General features: G+C 43.3%; 1 protein-coding gene across 1 annotated transcript; it reads left to right on the top strand.

Moving 5' to 3' along the window:
- Positions 1-7,496: 7,496 nt before the first annotated feature.
- On the top strand, positions 7,497-8,249 carry NXPH2 (neurexophilin 2; the record flags this gene model as incomplete). The annotated part of the gene is made up of 1 exon (XM_062498027.1): positions 7,497-8,249. A coding segment is annotated over one exon (753 nt), but the record flags the coding sequence as incomplete, so codon positions are not given.
- Between the last annotated feature and the right edge of the window lie 12,851 nt (positions 8,250-21,100).

The following is a 21,100-nucleotide window of genomic DNA, read 5'->3' as shown; positions in this document are numbered from 1 at the left end:
AATAAGAGAACTGGTGCACATTTTTTGGCAAGAAACATTTCTCAGAACAAATTTTCTGTTCTCTCAGCAAAGAGGTAGATCAATTCAATGCATGGATATAATTTAAAAGCAATCTATGCTCTAAGCAATTTATCCAATTGCGGCTGGAGGGAACACTTCAGATAACCTAAAACTACTTGTCAGAGTTGTGAAAAAGGCACATTTTTGAAATAGGAAATCTTTGCAGGCTTTATTTTTAATTTTCACTCTTTTCTTCTGCTGCTTCTCCCTCTCAGCTTTGTTTCTTTACTGAAGTGCTGTTTTAGTAAAATTGTATTTTGCTTGCTTGCACAAATTGGAGAATTTTAAACTGTTTTTTCCCTGTAAAATGTGATATTGAGTTTGAAGTGTCAATTTTGCTTAAAAAACATGCAATGAAATTGTATCTGGGATTGGAAATCGCTCCCAAGATACCCCTTTTAGATTTGTATCTTTGTCTATGGGTTATTTGGATGTTATCATCTCATATTCTCATTATACTAAAGATTCCTACCTGTATCTTTGCTGGCCTTTAGGTGGATGCGGGTTTAGACAGAGATCTTTCTCCCTCAGGTGGTTTGAGGAGGAATGGCAACGCCCCTTTCAGTGGTCCTGTCTGGCTGAACGTGAGCCCAGGTGTGGCCAGGTGGCCAAAAAGGCCAGTGGCACCTGGCCTGTGTCAGGAATGGTGTGGCCAGCAGGAGCAGGGCAGGGATTCTGCCCCTCGACCAGGCACTGGTGGGGCCACACCTGGAGTGCTGTGTCCAGTTCTGGGCCCTTCTGTTCAGGAAGGACAGAGGGGGGGGTGAAGCATGTCCAGAGAAGGGAACGGAGCTGGGGAAAGATCTGGAGCACCAGGAGTGGCTGAGGGAGCTCAGAGGGCTCAGCCTGGAGAGAAGGAGGCTTTGGAGGTCAGGCTCTGCTGCCGGGGAACCAGCAACAGGATGAGAGGTCATGGTCTTGGCTATGCCAGAGGACCTTTAGGTTGGACATTAGGAGGAATTTCTTCACAGAAATGGTGACTAGACACTGGAGTAGGCTGCCCAGGGAGCTGGTGGTTGGAGTTACCATCCTTGGAAGTGTTAAGGAAACCTGGATGTGGCACTCAGTGCCATGGTCTGGCTGAAATGGTGGTGTTCAGTCATAGGCTGTACTCCATGATCTCTGAGGGCTTTTCTAACCTTAATGATTCGATGATTCTGCCTACAAGTAGAAAATGTAATGGGCTGCAAGGTTCAGTCCTGAAGGCTTTCTTTCCTGCTGAAGCATCTTCTCATTGTATTTTTAACTACACAAGGCTGGGTAAAATTGTTAAAATAATCCAATTCTGTTAGTTATTGTACAGAGCATTTCTGACTAACTTCTCTGAGTAAAAGAAAATTGCAATAGCATTTAAAGATTTCTAAATTGTAGCCTCCCTAACTTGTCTGGGGGACTTTGAGAAGTCTGAGTACTCTGCCACTGTCCAGCTAGAAATCAGCACCCTTGACTCCCAGCTCTGCAGTTTCCCCCCAGAATGGGTATCTTTGCTGGATTTGGCACACTGAATCCCACAGTCCCTCTGTATCAAAACAAAACAGAAATGAAGCAAGTGAACTCTGAATTTGTGACTTAATTTCATCTTCGCACCAGAGTGTTTTGAAGAGTCAATCATTGTCCCAGAAGAAAGAAAACCAGGCACAAGAACCTGCTAGTGTGTATTTACTTACAGTTTAGCAGGAGAGGCTGTAGAACCCAGAAAGGCATTTCGGGTGCCTGAGGAGTAAGGGCACCCTCAGTTACAAGGTTCAGCCTCTCTGAATATTCACATCCCACTAACACCAGCAGCTTAGTGCTTGGTGGATTATAGAAGCACAGAAGGGTTTAGGTTGGAAGGGATTTTAAAGCTCATCCCATTCCAACCCCGTGTCGTGGATGGACAGGAACACTTTCCACCAGACCAGGTTGCTCCAAGCCACATCCAACTCAGCCTTTTTGCTTTGCAAAGCAGCTCCACAACATCCTGAAAAACAAGGCTGTGACTGGATGGAGCAAACACAGCACTCTTATACAGTCCTGTTGAAAGATGTTCTTTTACTCCCAAATTCCTCGCAGCATTCCTGACAGCAGTCACATCTGCAGCCATAAAACCCTCCACAGCCTCTGTCTTTGAAAAAAAAATTAATAATCAGTAAAGTTCGAGCTCAGCTTGTTGAGATGAATTATTAGAGCCCGTCATCATTTTCTTGGGGGGGTGAGGGGGGGAGACTAAAAGACTATAATGGAACACAGTTTTATGGTTTTTTTCCATTTAATTGATGATGGGCTGAGATTTTATTAATATTTCTGGGCTCCAGTGTAAGATGCTGAAAAAGCTAATATGAGATCATTGTATCTGGTTAATGTGTGTGCTTTGCAAAATTGATAAGCCCTGTCAAGACATAAATTATTTAAAATTTGATAAATGTGTTGAAATCACTGAATTTTCAAGCCAATAAAGCAGTTATTTCTCTTCCCTGCCACACAGCCCCCTTCAAACTGGGGCTTTTGTGCAGCCACTCAATGGGGCCATGTTATCTCGTGGCCTCTGAGGCTCCAAAATCAGCACAGGAAACCCAGAGAGGTGTTTGTGCTGCTGCAGAGGGGACACAGGTGTACACCCATGGGACACTTGGGCATGGAGGCAGCAGAGAGTGAGGAGACCACTGGAATCCTCCCCCAGTATGAGTTTTTCACTGGTAAAACTGGGGGTTAGAGCTCTGAGTGGTGGTACCCCTCCCCTCCAGCAGTGGGATTTAAAGCTCCCAGCAAGCAGCAGAATGGTGCTTCAGAGCTGTTTATTCCAACAGACCAATTCATTTCAGCTAATTGCTGAGAGTTTTTAAATGATTCCTGGCAGGGGTGAAGCTAAAGGAATGATTGCTGGTGATTGATGAATAACCTGGATAAAATTCCCAAAGCACCAGAACTATTAACTCTTGCATGGGGACACCTGCTTTTATTTAGTGCCTTGCCCACAGAGAAAGGCACCGGAGCGCGTTCCAAATGAACCCAAATTTGGGCAAATAGAGAGAGTAGAGCATTTACTGATACCAGTGTTTTATCAGCGTCAGCTCCTTTCTCAAAAACAGCTCCCAGGGAATGTTATTTAAGCCTGTGCTGCTTTGCCATGGTCAGGATCGTGCATGGAAGGGGGAGATTTTGAAGATTAATTACCATCTTTTAGAGGAGGGCACAGGAAGAACCAAAGGTTTGAAGTTTACAACTCCACAAATATAAACCACACCACACTGATTTGAGCTCTTCTCAGCATTTACGCAGCAAAAGAAAACAGCAAGACCCACTGTGGAGGTGGCCAAGATTGTGTTTCTTACTGGAAAATATCTACAGGCTAATGGAAATTTTAGGGTAACTGGGTGCCATTTTACAACCTCTGTAATAGGGAAAAAGATTAGGTGATTTCTGTTTGGAAATTAATGGTTTGGAGGCAATGGGAAAACACCAGTGCAGTGGAGGAGAACTCCAGCAATAGCCATCTGTTTCAATGGATACACTAACTTCCCTAAGCTGGTATTTTTCAAATACCCTACCAGCAATATTTTTCACTATAGCAGTGCATTATAGTGAAATAGAAAGATGCTGAGGAAGTCGTTTTTTTCCAGCATGTGCTGCATTTTTTTAATACAGATTTTTTTTATTGGCCGGAAATTGCTAACCAATGTGAATAAACAGCTGAACAAAGCCATCGGCCCTTCCTCACTAACTGCAAAATGCAGCCAGTGAGGGAAGGGCCTTGAGTGTTAGAGTTGGGTTTTCTTATATTGCACAAAGCTTTATTCAAGACAGGAAAAAAAATCTGTGCGCCACAAAGGTTTTACATTACAAAAGCACAAACATTATTCACACGTCAGACCAGTGTCCCCTGGTTCCTGCTGCTGCTCCTGCTGCTGCGGAGGGCACTGAGCAGAGCCAAGCAGTTCTTTGTTAAGCACCTTTTTTTACTGAATATTTGCAAAACAACCAATTTACCACCTGAGCCACGAGCTGACAGCTCTGTCAGCTCCTGAATCTCACCCCCGTAGTGGAATGGGTGGAACAAGCAGCACTGGGGTGGAGCACAGTCAAGAATTAAGGATGTGCAAGACTGGAGAATCCCACAGCCTTGCAAAAAATCCTTCAGAAACGATGAGGAAAAAAGATACTCAAGAGAAGTGTAAGGTACAGCTTTCTGCAGTGCCTAGGGATTGCTGCCTGGGCCTTAAAACAGGAGTATTACATCCTTATAATTCAATTTATCAATGATTTCACATTCCTGTGTTATGAAAGCTGTTTTGTTGCCACATGAAATAGCCCAGGTCACTGTAGCTTCAGGGGTGTGTTTCATTATCCTATGAGTAAATGTCATTTGGTGTAACACATACATAAATAAAAGTAGCAGTAGTCTAGCAAGGTGCAATTCTGTGATTTCACCATCCTGGTCTTGAAATACTTGTGCCCTGATACGTTATTGATGTGGCAAAGCCATCTGGCTTTAGCATGTGTTAATGTTTCCCACCCTTCAGCCATCCCCAACCCAGTACCCACGTATTTCTTCTTTTCCTATCAGAGCCTTCAGCAAGGCGCCCCTGGGAAAGCAGCGCTCTGCCATCTCATCTGGTGTGAGAGCCCCCAGAAGAGACATACACTGAGCACGTGGCCTCATGTCCTCTGTATCTCCTCATAAAAGGCGAGGGGAGAAAAGCCAAAGAGCCATTGCACAGATTTCAGTAAGCATTGCAGAAGACAAGTAGCCCAGAAGGATATTTGAGGTGTTCCTGTGCCCTTGCCAGAGGACAATCAGAGCTGGGTGCAGACACCAGCAAAGCCAGAGTGCCCTGTGAACTAAACAGCTTCCTTTCCATATATTTCACCTTAAAATATCCAACCACTTTTCCCTCTGACTCAGTTACTAACAGCAGTACCAGCTGTAGGTGCCCATGGTTTGAGTGGTCATTAGCATTTTAAATAGCATTTAATTTAGCCATGCAAATGAGGAAAGTTTCTGGTATTCCAGCACTTCCAGGCCCCTGGGCCCAGCTGTAATCTAGAAATGCAGCAGAAAAGCCTCTTTTTTGTGCTTCTGAAGGCCTCAGGTCAGATTTGGGGTGGGTGAACGTGTGCAGCACTTCTTGCTGCATGTGAGCAGAGTCACTTCTCTGCAGCAGGGGAGTGATTCCCCTGCCAGCGTTCTCAGCATCACACAGGTGATCCTGGGCTGCTGACAGGCTTAAGAGTGGCTGAAGAACCACACATAAACATGACAGAGCTTCACCAGGAACTTTCCATCACAGCAGGAGCATTTTTCCCCCAGCATCATTATGACAGTGCTATTTGGGCTGGTACAGATCATCTGTCACTGTTTCCATTAGAATCTCCTATTTCCCCAGGTTCGAGGCTCAGCCATAAAAAAAAAATAAAAATCATGAGATAGAGGTAGAAAGTTGACACACAAGGTCTCAGGCTGAGAGTGATCACTGTTGTCTTTTCTTCCCCCGCTTTTAATCTGAAGGAGGAAATAAGGTATTTCTGCAGAGACACACCTGGCCCACTGCATTTCCACCCAGGCATGGATTTATTTCTAGTGAAAAATAAGTGATAGGATAAGTGGAATGGCCTTAAGCTGAAGGGAGGGCAGGTTTAGATTAGTTATTAGGAAGAAATTCTTTACTGTGAGGGCTTTGAGGCACTGGAACAGGTTCCTGGAAGTGTTCAAGGCCAGCTTGGAAGGTGTCCCTGCCCATGGCAGGGGGTTTGGAACTGAATGATCTATAAGATCCCTTCCAACCCAAACCATTCTGTGATTTTATGATTTAGCAGTAGTGTTAGTCACCTTTCAGCATTCAAGCTGTGAATGTTGATGCTGTTCCACATTTCATCTTAATTACTGCATTAGGGGTAATCAGGAAAGACACGGGGTAGTGGGTTTGGGCTCTGGTTTGGAGCCTATTGCTGCAGAACAGGCCCCAGTGAAGCTTAAGGGCTTTGGAGTTTCTAATATTTGCCAGATGATGAAATGAAAAATTGCAGTTTATGGGAGCAACAGCTGGATATTGTAAAAACAGGACCCTGTGAGGAACCAGAGGTGTATGAGCATGGTCAGGAGCAGAGGGAAAAGCAAGCCCAGCATTGAGGCTTCCCTCATGAGACAAGAAACACAAAATTCCACCCCACACATTCCACATCTGCGCTCCGTGTTTCAGCTGCTTTAGGCAAACTTTCACTGTGTAATGTTGCTGCTGGAGAGTGAAAACTCCATCCCTGCTTTAGTTATACTGGGATCCACCACCTGGATCCTGGCACTGCTGGATCAGTGATGAAGCAAGAGCAGCGTTTTGGCAGGAGGAAGGACCAGCAGCAATTTGTTACTGGGGACACAGGCAGGACAACAGTGTTCTTTCTTCTTCCCCTTTTATGCACCTCTTTGTTGCGTTCACACATTTTGTAGAAATAGTTGCAGCTGAAAAAGTTTTTCTTTTGTACATTAGGATGACAGTGTGAGGCAGTTCTAAACAGAACAGACCCCAAAAACACCTTCTCCAAAGCTTCTACTCAAGATCTAAAGGACCTAAAAAAAAAAACAGATTATCATTTCTATCCTGTTGATACACAGATCTTGCTTCTGACCTCTGGATGATTCACTTGAGTTCTGCCTTTCCCACAGGACTTCTCTGCCAGAGAGAACAGGAAGAACACACCTGGGAAATGTGTGTCTGCATTGATTTGGGGATTTTACTGAGATCTGTGTGTTTGATCCTGAAATCTTAAGGCCATTCTGTCACTACCAGAAGGAGGTTTTGCTTTCTGATTGCAGATTCAGCCTGGCCTTGTCACAGATCTTAAAACTGAGCTGTGTGGCTGGGAATGCTCAGCACTTCTGGAAGGCTTGGCCTTGCTAAGCACAGGCAGCCGAGCAGCTGAAACCAGCACACTAAAATAGGACCATGTTCACTAGGGGCACAAACATGCTACATTTGGATCAGATGGAAAAAAGCAACACCAGAAAAGACAAATGTACAATAAATGGTTTAAGAGACAAGTACCCCAGCAGAACAGGATTTTAAGCCTAAACCAGCTGGAAGGTGGTGGGGAGAAAAAGGAAGGGACTGGAAAATTGTGCTGTTCTATTTCACTCCGTCTTTTAGCAGAGGTCACTTTGGTCTTCAGGGTTTCCACTTTCCTCAGTCAGGTATTCATCTAACAAATCTGTGAGCATGGGGCACCTGCCTGCTCTTGCACATCACAGCCATCAACCTGTCCCCATGGATGGCTCCTATTGAGATTTTTGCATCATAAGCTATTTTGAGTAAAAACCTTGAACTTTCATAAGGCAGTGGAAATTACTCATTACAGTGGTCCAGGTGATTGATTCAGACTCTATGGGTATAAAAATAAATATTAATGGCTCCTTCTGTGTCTTGGCTGTCTGATTTCCACCCTTCACACTGCTCTCCCTTTCTGTTTTGGAGCAGGTGTTCTGTGACACCAGCCGGGTCATACAGGCCACAGATGTGCTGGACTGGGAAGATAAGGATGCAGCAGAGACACTGGTTGACAACGTGGTCCATTCCAGGATCATCAACCCTTTACGACTCTTTGTTAAGCCATCTCCAGTGCTGAAACACGGCCAGGTCTCCTACTCGGACAGCATAGAAAACTTTTGGGATTGGTTGTCCAACATCACGGAGGTTCAGGAATCTCTGGCACGAACTAAACGCAGACCTATAGTAAAAACTGGGAAATTCAAGAAAATGTTTGGCTGGGGCGACTTCCACTCCAACATCAAAACTGTAAAGCTGAACCTCCTGATCACGGGGAAAATCGTCGATCACGGCAATGGAACCTTCAGTGTTTATTTCCGACATAATTCCACAGGTCTGGGGAATGTTTCTGTCAGCCTGGTGCCACCTTCCAAAGTGGTGGAGTTTGAACCATCTCCACAGTCCACGCTGGAGACCAAGGAATCCAAGTCCTTCAACTGCCGCATCGAGTATGAGAAAACAGACCGCGCTAAAAAAACTGCCTTGTGCAACTTTGACCCTTCCAAGATCTGCTACCAAGAGCAGACCCAAAGCCATGTGTCCTGGTTGTGTTCCAAACCCTTCAAAGTCATCTGCATTTACATCGCTTTCTACAGCGTAGATTACAAACTGGTGCAGAAGGTCTGTCCCGACTACAACTACCACAGCGAGACGCCGTACCTGTCCTCGGGCTGACCCGGCCTGGGGATCAGTCATAAACACGAGCATTCCCATTCACCTTTTGGAGAAGAATATGTTTTCCTATCAGGTTAAAAAGGCTCTAAAAACTGTAGCTGTGTTCGTGCTGTATCGTAACTAATCCAGCTGTTTATGTAAACAATCGTTTTCATTTGAGACCGTTGCATTTTAGCTCTCTCATCATTCATAAGGGAACTGCCAGGCAGGCACGTGACAAAAATCAAACAAATTTGTCTGTAATGAACACTGATCTCAAAAATCACTTTTTTAAACAACTCCATGGCAGAGAGGTTGTCTTTTACTTGAATTGGACAGCACTTAGCAGGTCCTGTTTCTCACTGGGAACTTAAGGTGACAATAGAAAAAAAAATTATGAAGCAGCCTCAAAGTTGTTCATACTTCAGATAAGCTCTCCCACTGATTTCATAAAGAATGTTACACAGAGGGCTCAAATAGTCAAGTCCAAATACTAAGAGGAAGTGATAATTCTTTGAATAAAAAGGAAAGAAATCTGCATTTTTATGAGTTGTAGTAGCTGTAGGTATTCACTGAAGTGAAGAGTGAGTCGTTCTTCCTTTAGACTTCCTACCCATGGATATGCAATGATGTAATTAGACCTTGATGAGCTTTAGTTTATTAGACTCCACAGGTGTGCTCATGTGGTGAACATTCCTTCCTCCCGTGCCCACCACTGGGTATGATTCCTCTCACACATGCACACAAGCACACATCAGTATTAGTTTTGCAGCAACAGAGAATCTAAAAATACATGGGGAAAAGATAATCTCTGTTTAAGTCAACCTGGTCTAGTGGAAGGTGACCCTGCCCATGGCAGGGGTGGTTGGAACTGGATGATCTTTAAGATTCATTCCAACTGAAACTGTTCTGTGATTCTCTGAAGTTTGAACTGTAAGGGGGCTGGCTTCCAGGCAAAGGAAGCAATTATGTTGCTATCCAGCCTCTGAGCATTAAAGTGCAGCAAGGAGAACACATCACAGCACAAGGATGATACCTGAACAAGCAGCTTTCTCCTTCTTGGCACCAGTCATTCCCTTAGCACTGCACAGCACACCTTAAAGTATCAGCCACGACAGAGAGAGAGAACAACAAAATTCTATGCACCTTCAGCTCATAAAGCATGTTTGAAACTTAATACAAATACTCAGCCAGGCGTTCCCTGAGTGCAGAACCAGCTCCCTGCACTGTATAGCCAGGGAGGGTCCAGCTGTGGCTGTGCTTCACCAGGTGTTGTCCCACTGCAGTCAGGAGTGGTTGGCTCTGGCCACGCAGGTTCCAGCACCATCCCCTGTGCTTTCAGTGGGCATTGATCTGCTGCTGCTGCCAATGTGCTCTCCTGCTCCTCGGTGACAGTTCGATGCCACAGGTCCTGTGGAAGGAACTGGCTGAGGAAGTGCTGATTGCCTCCAATCAGACTTGCACACAGGGTTCACAAAGTTACACACAGCTTAAATAAAGCACTATTGAAATATTGCTTGGTGACGTGCACAGACAAGTGACTATGGCAGCTCGGAAGGACTCACTCATGAGATTAATTCTGATTTCCTTGGTAAAGACTCACACAAAAAAAAATTACTCTGTTAAAAGTATACGAGTAACTGGGTGATTTGTTTTTTCTCTTTAGGTGACAAACTTAAATGTGTGGTTTAGTTTGATCAATAATATAAATGTTTTCCTTCATTTTATTTCATACAGAGTCTCTCCTGGTCTGTAATGATGTTTTTTAGTTTGCCTGTTCCTGTCAATTCCTACAAGTTGGTCTACTTTGTATTCTGTATAGCGTGTCCTCACCCCAGCTGTACATGAGCTTGGATTTATTGCTACGAGTTCAGTGGTTGGTGCTTTTGTAACTTAGCTGTAAGCCATGATTTTATTGCCATGTGTTTTTAATCAGCACTGTAGGCAGTTAAAAGAAAACCCTACATGCTAGTTATTGTAGAGTATGTGGAAACCATGTATGTATATACGCTTAAATATGTGTACATATACAGAACATATGTGTACATGTATTTGTATGTAAATAAAGAGAGTTTATTAAATCTGGCACTTGCTTCTGGCCTGTTTGATTTTTGGTTTTAAATTTTGCATGCATGAAGACACAAAGTAAAACTAAGGCCCAGCAACATCTCACTGAACATTTTTGCCCAGCTGGAATTTGTTTTTCTAGAATATATGTAAATTTGTGCTATAGTGAACTGTGCACAAGCCCAGGCAGAGTAGGTTCAGCAGCATTCCATGATATTTGAGAAATGAGGAGCATGTTTTGACGAAGAGAATCATTAACTGTTTAATAACTGCACCAGGTACATTAAAAGTTAAGAGGAAAGTTTAAGTTGGACAACATTACCGAGCAGGAGGACACTGGGAGAGAGGGCAGCTTGCTGCTGATTCAGCCCTTGTTCAGTTCCTCATCAAAAGGGGGGCTGGATTCTCCTCCTCCCTGGCTGTGGCACTTCCCAGGCTGTTTCCAGACCTCAGGAAGACAAACCACGGGAGAAACTCACCCCAGTCTCCTCCCATCCAGCCCTGGCACAAGGAGGCAAGCCTGGCAGCTGGAGCAGGAGCAGAGGGAGGGAGCTGTGATACCCAAATCCATCACACCCAACAAGTCCCCACCACTCTTCTTCCCACCACAACATTTTATCAATCAGCTTAAAAGCAGGTAGCTGGTTTTTCTTTCAGATCAATTTTGAAAACATCACGGGGAAAAAAAACCAACAAAAAAAACCCCAGTTACATTCTTACTGCAGTCAAAATCTGATTAAGAAATTATTTACACCCAGCAGGGTAAGCAAAATACAATGCAGTGATGGCAGGCTTGATTAGGTCAGATGTCACACTGGCCATGTAAACAAAACTAAATGTGATTTTATTTCACACAGAACATGCCATGTTTTCAAAAACATTTTCCTGTGTAATAGGTGACTGTTTCAGACAAGTTTCAAATTCTTATTATTATGGCTTCTATTCAAAGGATTTTGAAACAAAATACTTGAACGATTACCATTTTTTAAAAGTGTTTTGAATGGGCAATGACAATTTATGACCCACAGCAACTTAAGAAGTTTTTAATATACAGCTTTTATTTAATCCAAATCTCCACAGGATGATATTGCACATGTTTTTATCAATGAAAATGTCATAGAATCATGGGTGATCCTGAGGTGGAAGGGTCCCACAGGGATCATTGAGTCCAGCTCCTGGCCCTGCACAGGCCACCCCAAAAATCCCACCCTGTGCCTGAAGCACTTCCTGAACTCTGGCAGGTTTGGGGCTGTGACCACTTCCCTGGGGAGTTCATATTAAATATATAAACTTCTTGCTAAATACATTTCCTATTTCTCTCCCCATCCAATGGGGATTCTTTAATACATTTTAAAATGCCAATAAAAAGCTCCTTCATGACAAGCAGATAAAGCCTCAGCTTTTTCTACTTCAGCCAGCACTCTGTGCTGAGCTGCAGGAGCCATGCATATCCACAGTTTTTTAATAATCCCAATTTAAAGAAGGAATTAACAGATTGGGGTTTTCTTCTTCCCCTGAAGATTTTTGTCCTCTGGCTCTTCAGATTTCTCATCTCCCTGCAGCCCTCACCAGTGGTCACATCCAGCTGCGAGTTCTTCAGCTCCCAGTGCCAGGGGCTCTCTCTGGTGTGGGCACCACATGGCAGAGCCCAGGCCCTGACAAGGAGCAGCTGTGCCACAGGGGACAGCAGGGCAGAGAATGGCAGAGAGCTGAGATTGTGTCCCACGACCTCCCTAGGCTTGCACATTTGCTTTTTAGGCTGAATTCACCAAGTATTGGCAAATGAACAAACCCCTGGATGATCCTGAGGCAACTGGAAAAACTCTCACAGCAACCAAGCAAGGGTGTTCTGTGCAGATCAGCATCCTGTGCTGCTTTTCTTTTTAAATTGTAATTCAAGGACATTAGAATTTGCTATTTGTTTTATGCTCTGTTGACCAGCATAATCTGGATAATGTTTTATTTATAGTATAATAATGATTCGTCATTAGCACTGTCTCTATTCAAATTTGCACAGTCAAAAAGACAATAACAAGCTGCACTACACTAAGTAGCTCAATGAAACACACATCAATCAAGTAGATTTTTAGCTGTAGGGTGCCTAGTTTGAAAAACCAGACTTTGCCATTCCCATCTCTCTCTCATGAGCACCTCCCGCACACGTCAGTCAGGAGCAGCATCCTTTGCTTTGGAACTAACAAGTCAAGTGGATTTACAGAGGAGGAGTTGAATTTTCATGAAATATCCTACCTGGTGTCAAACCACGACTCCCTTGGGGGGGGTTGTTGAGCTTGGGGCTGCAAAACCTGTTCAGATCTGCAGCCAAGAGTGATAGGAACTGAACAGAGTCCACAGGACACAGCGGAGGCTGCTGCCACCAGCTCCCTGGCACAGCTCTCCAGTCCCAAATACCAGGGGGTTGTCAATCAGAAGCAAGCCCAGAGCTGTTGGGACTTTCAAGAAAGAATCCCAGCTATCCTGACTGAATTTTGAAAGAAAAAAAAAAATCACAAAAAAATGTTTTTTCCAAGGATGTAATTCAGTCTCCAACTCAGCACAAATCCAGCACCAGCTGCAGCAGAATTAAAAAGCAATCACAGTAATGGGAAAACAATTTAGGTGGAGAAGAAAAAAATCCTACCTGCATTAACAGTGGTGGGACTCTAAAATACACTCCAGAAGAAATATCAGCACCTTCCTATTCAACAGTAATGGAACAACCAACCAGGTCAAATGGAATATCTTGCACGGCTCTCTGCTTTTGTCCTCAAGTCAGAACAGAGGGGGAAAAAATCTCCACTGCTTCAGGAACTTTTTAATGTATTTTCTTCATTTAATGGGAAATGCACACTGAGATCAGCTCAGCTGGTGAGAGCACGGTGCTGATAGCACCAAGGTCGTGGGTTAGACTCCATATGCCCCATTCACTGAAAAGCTGGACTCGGTGATCCTGGCTCGCTTCCAACTCGGAATGTTCTGTGCTTCCTCCCCCAGCCACGAGAAGCTGAGCTGTACCGAGGGCTCAGAGGTGATGAGCATCCCCCTGAGCAAGCCCAAAGCTCAACAGCCTTTCCCAGCTGCCAGGAAAGGAGCGGCGTGGGAATCACAGAGCTGGCACTTGGGGACACCAGTGGCTTGTCAGGAGGCCAGACCTGGAACTCCCACCCAGAGCTGGACCATGGCAGCAGGGCAGGGGCACCACAGGGCACGGGCTGATGGCAGGAGTCCATGGCCGTGACAGAGGAGCCCCTGTGCCACCTTCCCAGACACCCCAGTGCTCTCCTTGCCTCTCACGTTAACCATCCTTGGAAAACAAGGCGGCTTTTTTGGCAGCCTTGTCCCAGACCAGCACCTCACATTCAGTCCTCACCCTGCCCACCTGCCCTTGGCAGCCCTACATTTCAGCCCCCTCGGATGCAAATCCCATTTCGTTGTTCTCTTGCCTCATTCCCAGACAGCGTGTGGCTCTTTCATCATTACAAGCCAATTAAGCCTTGGCTACCTTATCTTAACAGCTCCAAATAAGCTGGTGATCTTCCTAAAAAGTGATACATTATAATTGGTTCAAAATCAGCTGCAAAGACAATAGTGAAATATAAAACTTGGAGGTTATTTGAATTAGCCCTGAAGTTAAAAATGGTCGAAAAAACTACCCTACCTAAGGCTATCAAGGTGTTAGCTTTGAACTTCTAATAAGTGTTGCTTCCCAGGAACAAGACTTGGCATCTTTTGTGCTAGAGATCCTGCTTGGAGCAACCTGGTCTAGCGAAGGTATCTCTGCCCATGGCAGGGTGTGGAAAGAGAAAATTTGAAGGTTCCTTCCAACCCAAACCATTCCATGACTGAAATTATAAACACCTCAACAGCCACAAGAGAAACATCCCAATTGTGAGGTTTTAGATGGGTGGAGAGCACTTACACTCCCACCCACATCTCAAAAGCCCTTGATGAAATGCAACTCACACTGAGCTGTTCTAGAGAATGACCAAAAAAAAAAAAAAATCAGTTCAGCTTTTCAAACCACATCAAGTTCATTTAACTTGGACAGGAGAACATGTTCTGGCTTAGCAGGAGAACTGCTCTGAGAGGAGCTGTCAGTCCCTTCTCAGCCAGCAGTGCTCCTTAAAAGAAGTGGTGGAAGAGTGAAGCAGGTGAGGCTGAGCACTGCTAACCTGGGAGCACAGAATATTTAACACAGATTTCTGAGCAGGTAAACTAAAGGATTAAAAACTATTTCAAGTTGCCATATTGAAGATGATAAGCAAGCCTATTTATTCTATAGTACTTAGAGCTACTTAATTCCAATCCACTTCTCATGTCAGATATATTTAACTGAGGCGTTTCTGACTTCAATCGGGGAAGATTTGGATTAGCCAAAGTACTCGGGGAAGGGGAAAACAAGATGCCAGTTCGCCTCAGCTGCACGAAGGCAATGCCACACAGGGAGATTGATCTGCCCTGAGGGAATAACCTCCCTTCCATCGCTTGGTTTTAAAGTAAAAATACTACAAATAGCAAGCCTACAGTCTTTTGTCACAGCAAGGCACACCCTGACTGCTCCAAGCACAAACAGCAGCACAGATGAATGGGGTGCAAAGTGCCCAGAGCCTCGAGGCCAGCTGGGCTCATCAGTGTCCAGACACTAAGGGATACTTGTATTTGGCAAAAAGAGGGGAGAGAGAAATCTATTTTGATTCACCACCCTAGCTACCTTTAAAACAAGCACTGCCCCTTATTTAAAATATGAGTATTGAATTGTGTTGCCAGAAGCAGATTAATTACAGCTTCCAGGACAAAACTCTGAGCTTGTTTCACACTGACTTTATTCCCACTTGAATTAAGTTCCTCATGCTACACCAACTCATTTGAATTTCTTGAATTGGTTTTGCATAGTATCATTTACTGATGTACTATCTTTAATTACATAACACACATACACTCTCCAACTGCATTATTAATGAAAGTGTTTTTAATTAAATGGCTCTCAGCATAATATTCAGTCATTAATTTCACATGCTCAGGATATGGAGAGATTCTACTCTGATGGTCTGGGGAAGCTCTGTACTTTAGATGAGGGATACTGGCAAAGTGATAGTTTTTGAGAGAAGTTGGAATCATTATGAGCACAGAATTACCTCCTCAGCAGCTGCTGCTGCTGCAATTCTGCTCTGCTGGGCATTATCTGCTCTTCAGCTCAAGTGCTCCTTTTGCTCTGCCACACTTCACCACTGGTAATTTGAAAATGCCTCTCCCTGGACTCACGGAGATTCCAGGGTGAATAATCTCAGACTTATCTTCTAGGAACAATTTGCACTTAGACAATGGCACTAAGGCTGCACCCACTACAATAAAAAGCTTCCCACCCTCCTCTCTAATTATGGTCGCCCACCTGTTTCCAGTCCTAACCTTTCAGTGCTCTCAGAAGTGGAAAGAACATTCACACTCCTGGGACAGGAATTTCTTTTGCCCATCCACCACCACATGGAGACACAGACACACTGGTACCTCATGCAGTCATTTCTGTGAGCACCCTTCATGCTCACCTGCTGCAAAAGTTGCCAGTTATGGCCAAGAGGCACAAAACCAGCTTCTCCTCCCCCCACCCCCCCTGAAAATTAGCACAGATTTACCCTTGCTTCATGCAGAGACAGCAGGAAGACCTCTTTTCCAGTCCAGCTTGGGAAAGAAGGCTCACAAAGGCAGTCCTGTACAAACTTTTCCCTTCCTCAAAGTCTGCACCTAATTTTCACCTCAGTTTATGCCTTCTATTTATTGATGAAAAGGAAATTATATTTAAAATAAAAATAATTCCTAGGACAGCATTTTTCCAGGACGACTTGGGAGGTCTTGGGATTTTTTTTTTTTTGTTTTTCTAGAAGAGGTCAAAGGGACAAGGCTGCACACTATAGTACCCATTTCATCTGTGAATTACATGGTAAATTCTGTCCATCCTCCACAAAGGTAACTGTATATAAAACTATTTTTGGATGGGATTCTTCCTGGGACTCACCATTTAATTTGTCTCTAGTCTAGATAGTCCTGGACTTTTGCTTTTGACTAACAAAGTCTTTCTCTTTTAAGAAATCCTCTAATTTCTTAGGCTTAATGGCCTTTTCCTCAGTGCTAATGCTCACGAAGAGGGGAGTGGCTCTTGCCCATCCCTTTATCCAAAAGCAGAACACCCTGGGTCACATCTCACTCCCCAGTCCCCCTCTGCTTCAGCCCCATCTCCTGCTGTCACTCACACTCTGGACTCCTCTCCACTGTGCTGTCCTACAGCCCTATCCTCCTTGAACTCAAGGCTGGCCCTTCCAGTCCTGCTCCTTCAAAAGAAAAAGGAGTAATTTAAAGTTAAAAACCTTTACTCTGTCAAAAAGATACTAAACATGGATCTTCAGAACATTTGCAATGTATTTTTGAGAAATTACTAATATTTTTACATGACAAGATTAATGACAATATATGCCCACATTCCCAGCACTTCATGTCTACATAAAACACTGTGCCATAATGAAGATAATTGAAAGTATGACTTCCATCAATATTTAATTAGCATTTGGTGCTAACTCATTATTTCGGTGCAATTAATTTGACATCTTGCTGTATGGCCTGCACAGATTTCCTGCTAGAGGGTTGTTTTATTGGTGGGATACAAGTACCATAAGACATGTGCACCTTCCCCAGGGATTCGAGGGGACTCTGGAATGTGGAGAATATGACTGACATTTTAATCTACTGCAGGATACAAAGCACATTGAAGCTCACAACCTGCACATGCATTTGGCTAAGGCATTTCTGCAATGAGGGCAATATTCTGCTAAATTAACTTTTTCAGAAAACAAACTGTACCATCATCACACCTATCACACAGGCTGTTCCATGTGTCTTTGTTCAAATCCCTTTTCCAGGCTGCAGAGGGACACACGTGATGTCAGCACACGGCTCTGGGGGGAAGGACCAAAGAGTCTCTTTCCTTCCAGATAATTTCTGCAGTTATTCCCAAGAGCAGTGAGAGTAGCTCTGCCCCCCACCCACTCAGGAACAGGTTACTGAGCCCAGCACTCAAGAGCACAGCCAGAATCTTAGTGTCATATTCCTTCACCTAGTCCCTGATACCCAGGAGAGGGGGACAAAATAAGTTCTGCAAGGTGCAAATGGGAAAGAATACTTGGTCTTCCATGTGAAAGGGACACCAGGCCCTTCCAGCCCAAATTCACTGGAAATAAAAGCACTCATCACTCTCTGCTTATCGATTACTTGATGAATCTTCTGTTCTGAATATTTGACAAAGATGTAAAAGGAAAAAAAAATCACAACATACAGAAATTGCAATTGCCCCATTGTTCCTCTGGCTGCTCCTACTGCCCTGCTGCAGGGCACTGCTGTGGGATACATGAGTGCCTTCCTTCACTTCACCCCCAGCTGCAATATTTAAGCCAAACTTGCCGAATAAATTGCTTTTGACAACCCCATACACGAGCATCAGCTGTGGGCAGGTGAGCAGTGGTTCCTCAGCTCCACCCACCCAGCCTCCCTGTGCTCCCTCCAGGGCAGCATTTCCCACCCAGCTCTTCAAACCCTGTGTAGCTGCAGGAGTAGAAGCCAATCCTCACCAAGTTTAGCCCCTACAAGAACCAAGTTAGGACTACACAACTATGGCAGCACTTTTGATGGTTCTGTGGTAAGAATCTCTACATACAGCTAAATGAAGCTTGTTTTTATTACTGATGCTGTCCCAATGGCACTGAACATTGCTGAGCCAGCCTTAGGTTCCCTTCTCGCTTCTGAAGAATGAAGAAAAATGTTCACGCCAGGAAAAACTTTCCATCTTTGTAATTCATGCAAAAACACAAACCAGGTTTATTGTTAAAGACAATCTCAGTGCAATAACACCTTCCCCTACACATTTTTATCCAGGGAAATCAGGAACAAATGTTTAGTTTGCTGCCTGCAAACAAGCAACAAGATTATGGATTCTTTTGACAGCACTGACAAAGTAAATACCTGTTCATGGTATGACTATGGCCAAGAGTGTAGATGTATTTATTACACAAAATGGGCCCAACTTCAAGCTGGTCTCAGTTTTATACCACATGGAGCACCCTCAGCAGCTGGTTATTGGAAAAAAAAACCAAAAACAACAAAACAAACACCAAAGTGCTCCATTAAACCCTTCTCCTTTAAAATCATAAAATACCTGCACTTTTTACCTCTGTTTCTTGTAACTGCCCAGAATATTCCAATACGTGCTTGGAAAACTGCAGCCCCCTGCTGAGTGTGTACCTTGGTTACCAAAGCAGCACATTCTGAACACCCATACTTTTTTTTTTCAGGATAATTCTTCCATAAAGCCAGTTTTTGTACTCTACTTAAGTATTTCAATTACAATTTGTGGACAATATTCAGAGGTGAATCTTAACTGAGGCACACTGCCCCAGTAAACACCACATATTTAACTGGGTGGCAAAACAACTAGAATGAAGTATTTATTAATTTAAAAAGTAGCTGAAACTGCCAACACTCCATTTCGTTGATGAAGTGTATCTAAAGGAAAAGGATTTCTAGAGCTACCCAAAGAGATCATAATTTCAAATATACAGACCCCACCAATTCTGCAGGTTCCCAGGGCTGGGGCATGTTTTGGGTTTGTTTTAATGAGTTAAATGTTGGATACCTACAGAGCAGCATGGGAAGCCTGAGCTCCTATGCAGACAAAAAAAACAAAACAGAACAAAAAAAAAAAAAAAAAAAAAAAAAAAAAACAAACAAAAAAAAACCCACACCACCACAAAAACCCAGTGACTTTCAAAATTTCATGCTACTGATTTTAAACACAAAATTCATATGATTATTTATTTGGATAAATCCCTCCATGTATACACGTCAGGGGTAAAAAAAAATTAATGACAATATAAAGGAGGCACATAGAGACTCTAAAATAAAACGAACCAAAACCAACCTCTGAAGAGCAGATGCCCTCCAGGATTTACCCAGTTTTGCCAAATTGCAGCTGTAAACATTCCCCAAAGCTGATGCAGGATGAGTTGAGCTCCTGACAATAACTCTGTACCCCTACACTCCCCACCTATCCACTGGAGAGAAAATATCTTTACAGGAAAGACTGAAGACCTGAGTTATGCCCAAATTACTTATGTGGAAAGAGCATATTAAACTCCCTAATGCATCCATCTTATTCTCTGTTCAACTGGAAATATAAAGCTGAAAATCTGAAAAACCCCAGCACCCCAAAGAAATAAGACAAATCAGCCTCGCCCCCACATACAAATCTGTATTTTTTTTAGAAACACTGGAGATTGAATATGCAAATTATAAGAATGTATTAATTATCATTAATCATTCCTTCACAAAGACTAGAACTAATTGGAGAAATAATTTGAGAAAATTGAAGTACATGACAGAAAGCATTAAGATTCATTAAGTTTCAATTCTCTGGTCTGTCAGCTTGTCAGAAGTAGATGCCTGCTATTCTAGCACTACTGTTAAAATACTGAGTATTTTCCTAATCTAGTACACAATTTAACCCCTTTTATACTTTGTTCTGAGATTAACTACATCTGACACACACATTTTTTGCTAGAAGGTACTGTCACAAGGAAATTTGCATCTCCATTTCTTTAAATCAGCAAAATTGAACTTGCTCAACCTTCACTATAAAGCATTCACAGGTTCTCTAGGTATTTTGTATTTATTTACATTATTTGAGAGTTACCAGCATACATTCAAAAAACCCACAAGTGATGAACAGCAAGGCATTTGAAGAAAAAGCTGCATTCAAAAAAAATCCACCCTGCTCCATACCACATCTCAAATGCATCTTGACCAGAACAGCCAATAAATACGCAAATATTTTAGATCCCTCTATCTGTGGTCCTGCAGTAATTCTCCTCATTTGAGTTGAGTTGGTACAAACTCTTGATCCAGCACAATAACCCCCAGTCCTGCTGGGAGGGAGGAATGAGGGCTGGGTAGTGTAAGTGTCTGACAAGGGCAGCCCATCTCCAACAGGTGACAGGGACAAGATGCACCATTTAATTGACTTTTTTTTTTCCTCCTCCATTTAAAAACATATTTACAAAGACCACCACAGCTCTTAATCTGGGGATAGCACAAGTAGCAGAGGCAAGATTAAGTCTTTACTGGAGGCAAACATTTTAGTTGTATACTTCAGGAACTAGGTGGTTTGTTTTAAAGTTTCAAGACTCGATAAACACAGCTAGCTGGTTTAGCAAATTGTGTATACATAATACATATAATTAATTTCAAAGCTTACAGAAAAGTCACCAACCTAAAAATGGAAAATATAAATAGTTTATGTGGCAATTAAGGTTAAAATAGGTCAGCCTGGAGTTAGAGCTTCTATGCTTTAAGATTTCATCCTATTAGAATGTTTTTGCATATGGTTCAAAATTTACCTTTTTTAACCTAAATGGCTCAGTCAACTGTGCAGGGAGAAACGTGGGAAGTCAAAAACTGTAACTGCTTGAAATGCAGCACCAGTTGCCTCCGTTCTGATCAGCAGCACCAAGTCTGACATGGTATAATTTATTTTCTGCATGACTATCACTGCCAACGCATGAGACATGCATAAGTTGGGCAAAGCAGAGATTTCCACTCATTATACACCTACCCCTGATTGAAACACAGTACCTGCACAAAAACATTGTTATGCTCCAAACCCTGCTAAGAATGCAAGACAAAAATGCTGGTGTCAGATAACATTTTCAAAGGCCCTGCTGCCTGCCTGACTGGATGATGATCACCAGGTGCTGCTGCAGCTCTGAGGC

This window comes from Cinclus cinclus, chromosome 9 (assembly GCF_963662255.1).
Source record: "Cinclus cinclus chromosome 9, bCinCin1.1, whole genome shotgun sequence".
NCBI lineage: Eukaryota > Metazoa > Chordata > Aves > Passeriformes > Cinclidae > Cinclus > Cinclus cinclus.
Note: the sequence above shows the minus strand (reverse complement) of the source record. Positions and strands in the feature narration are given on the sequence as shown.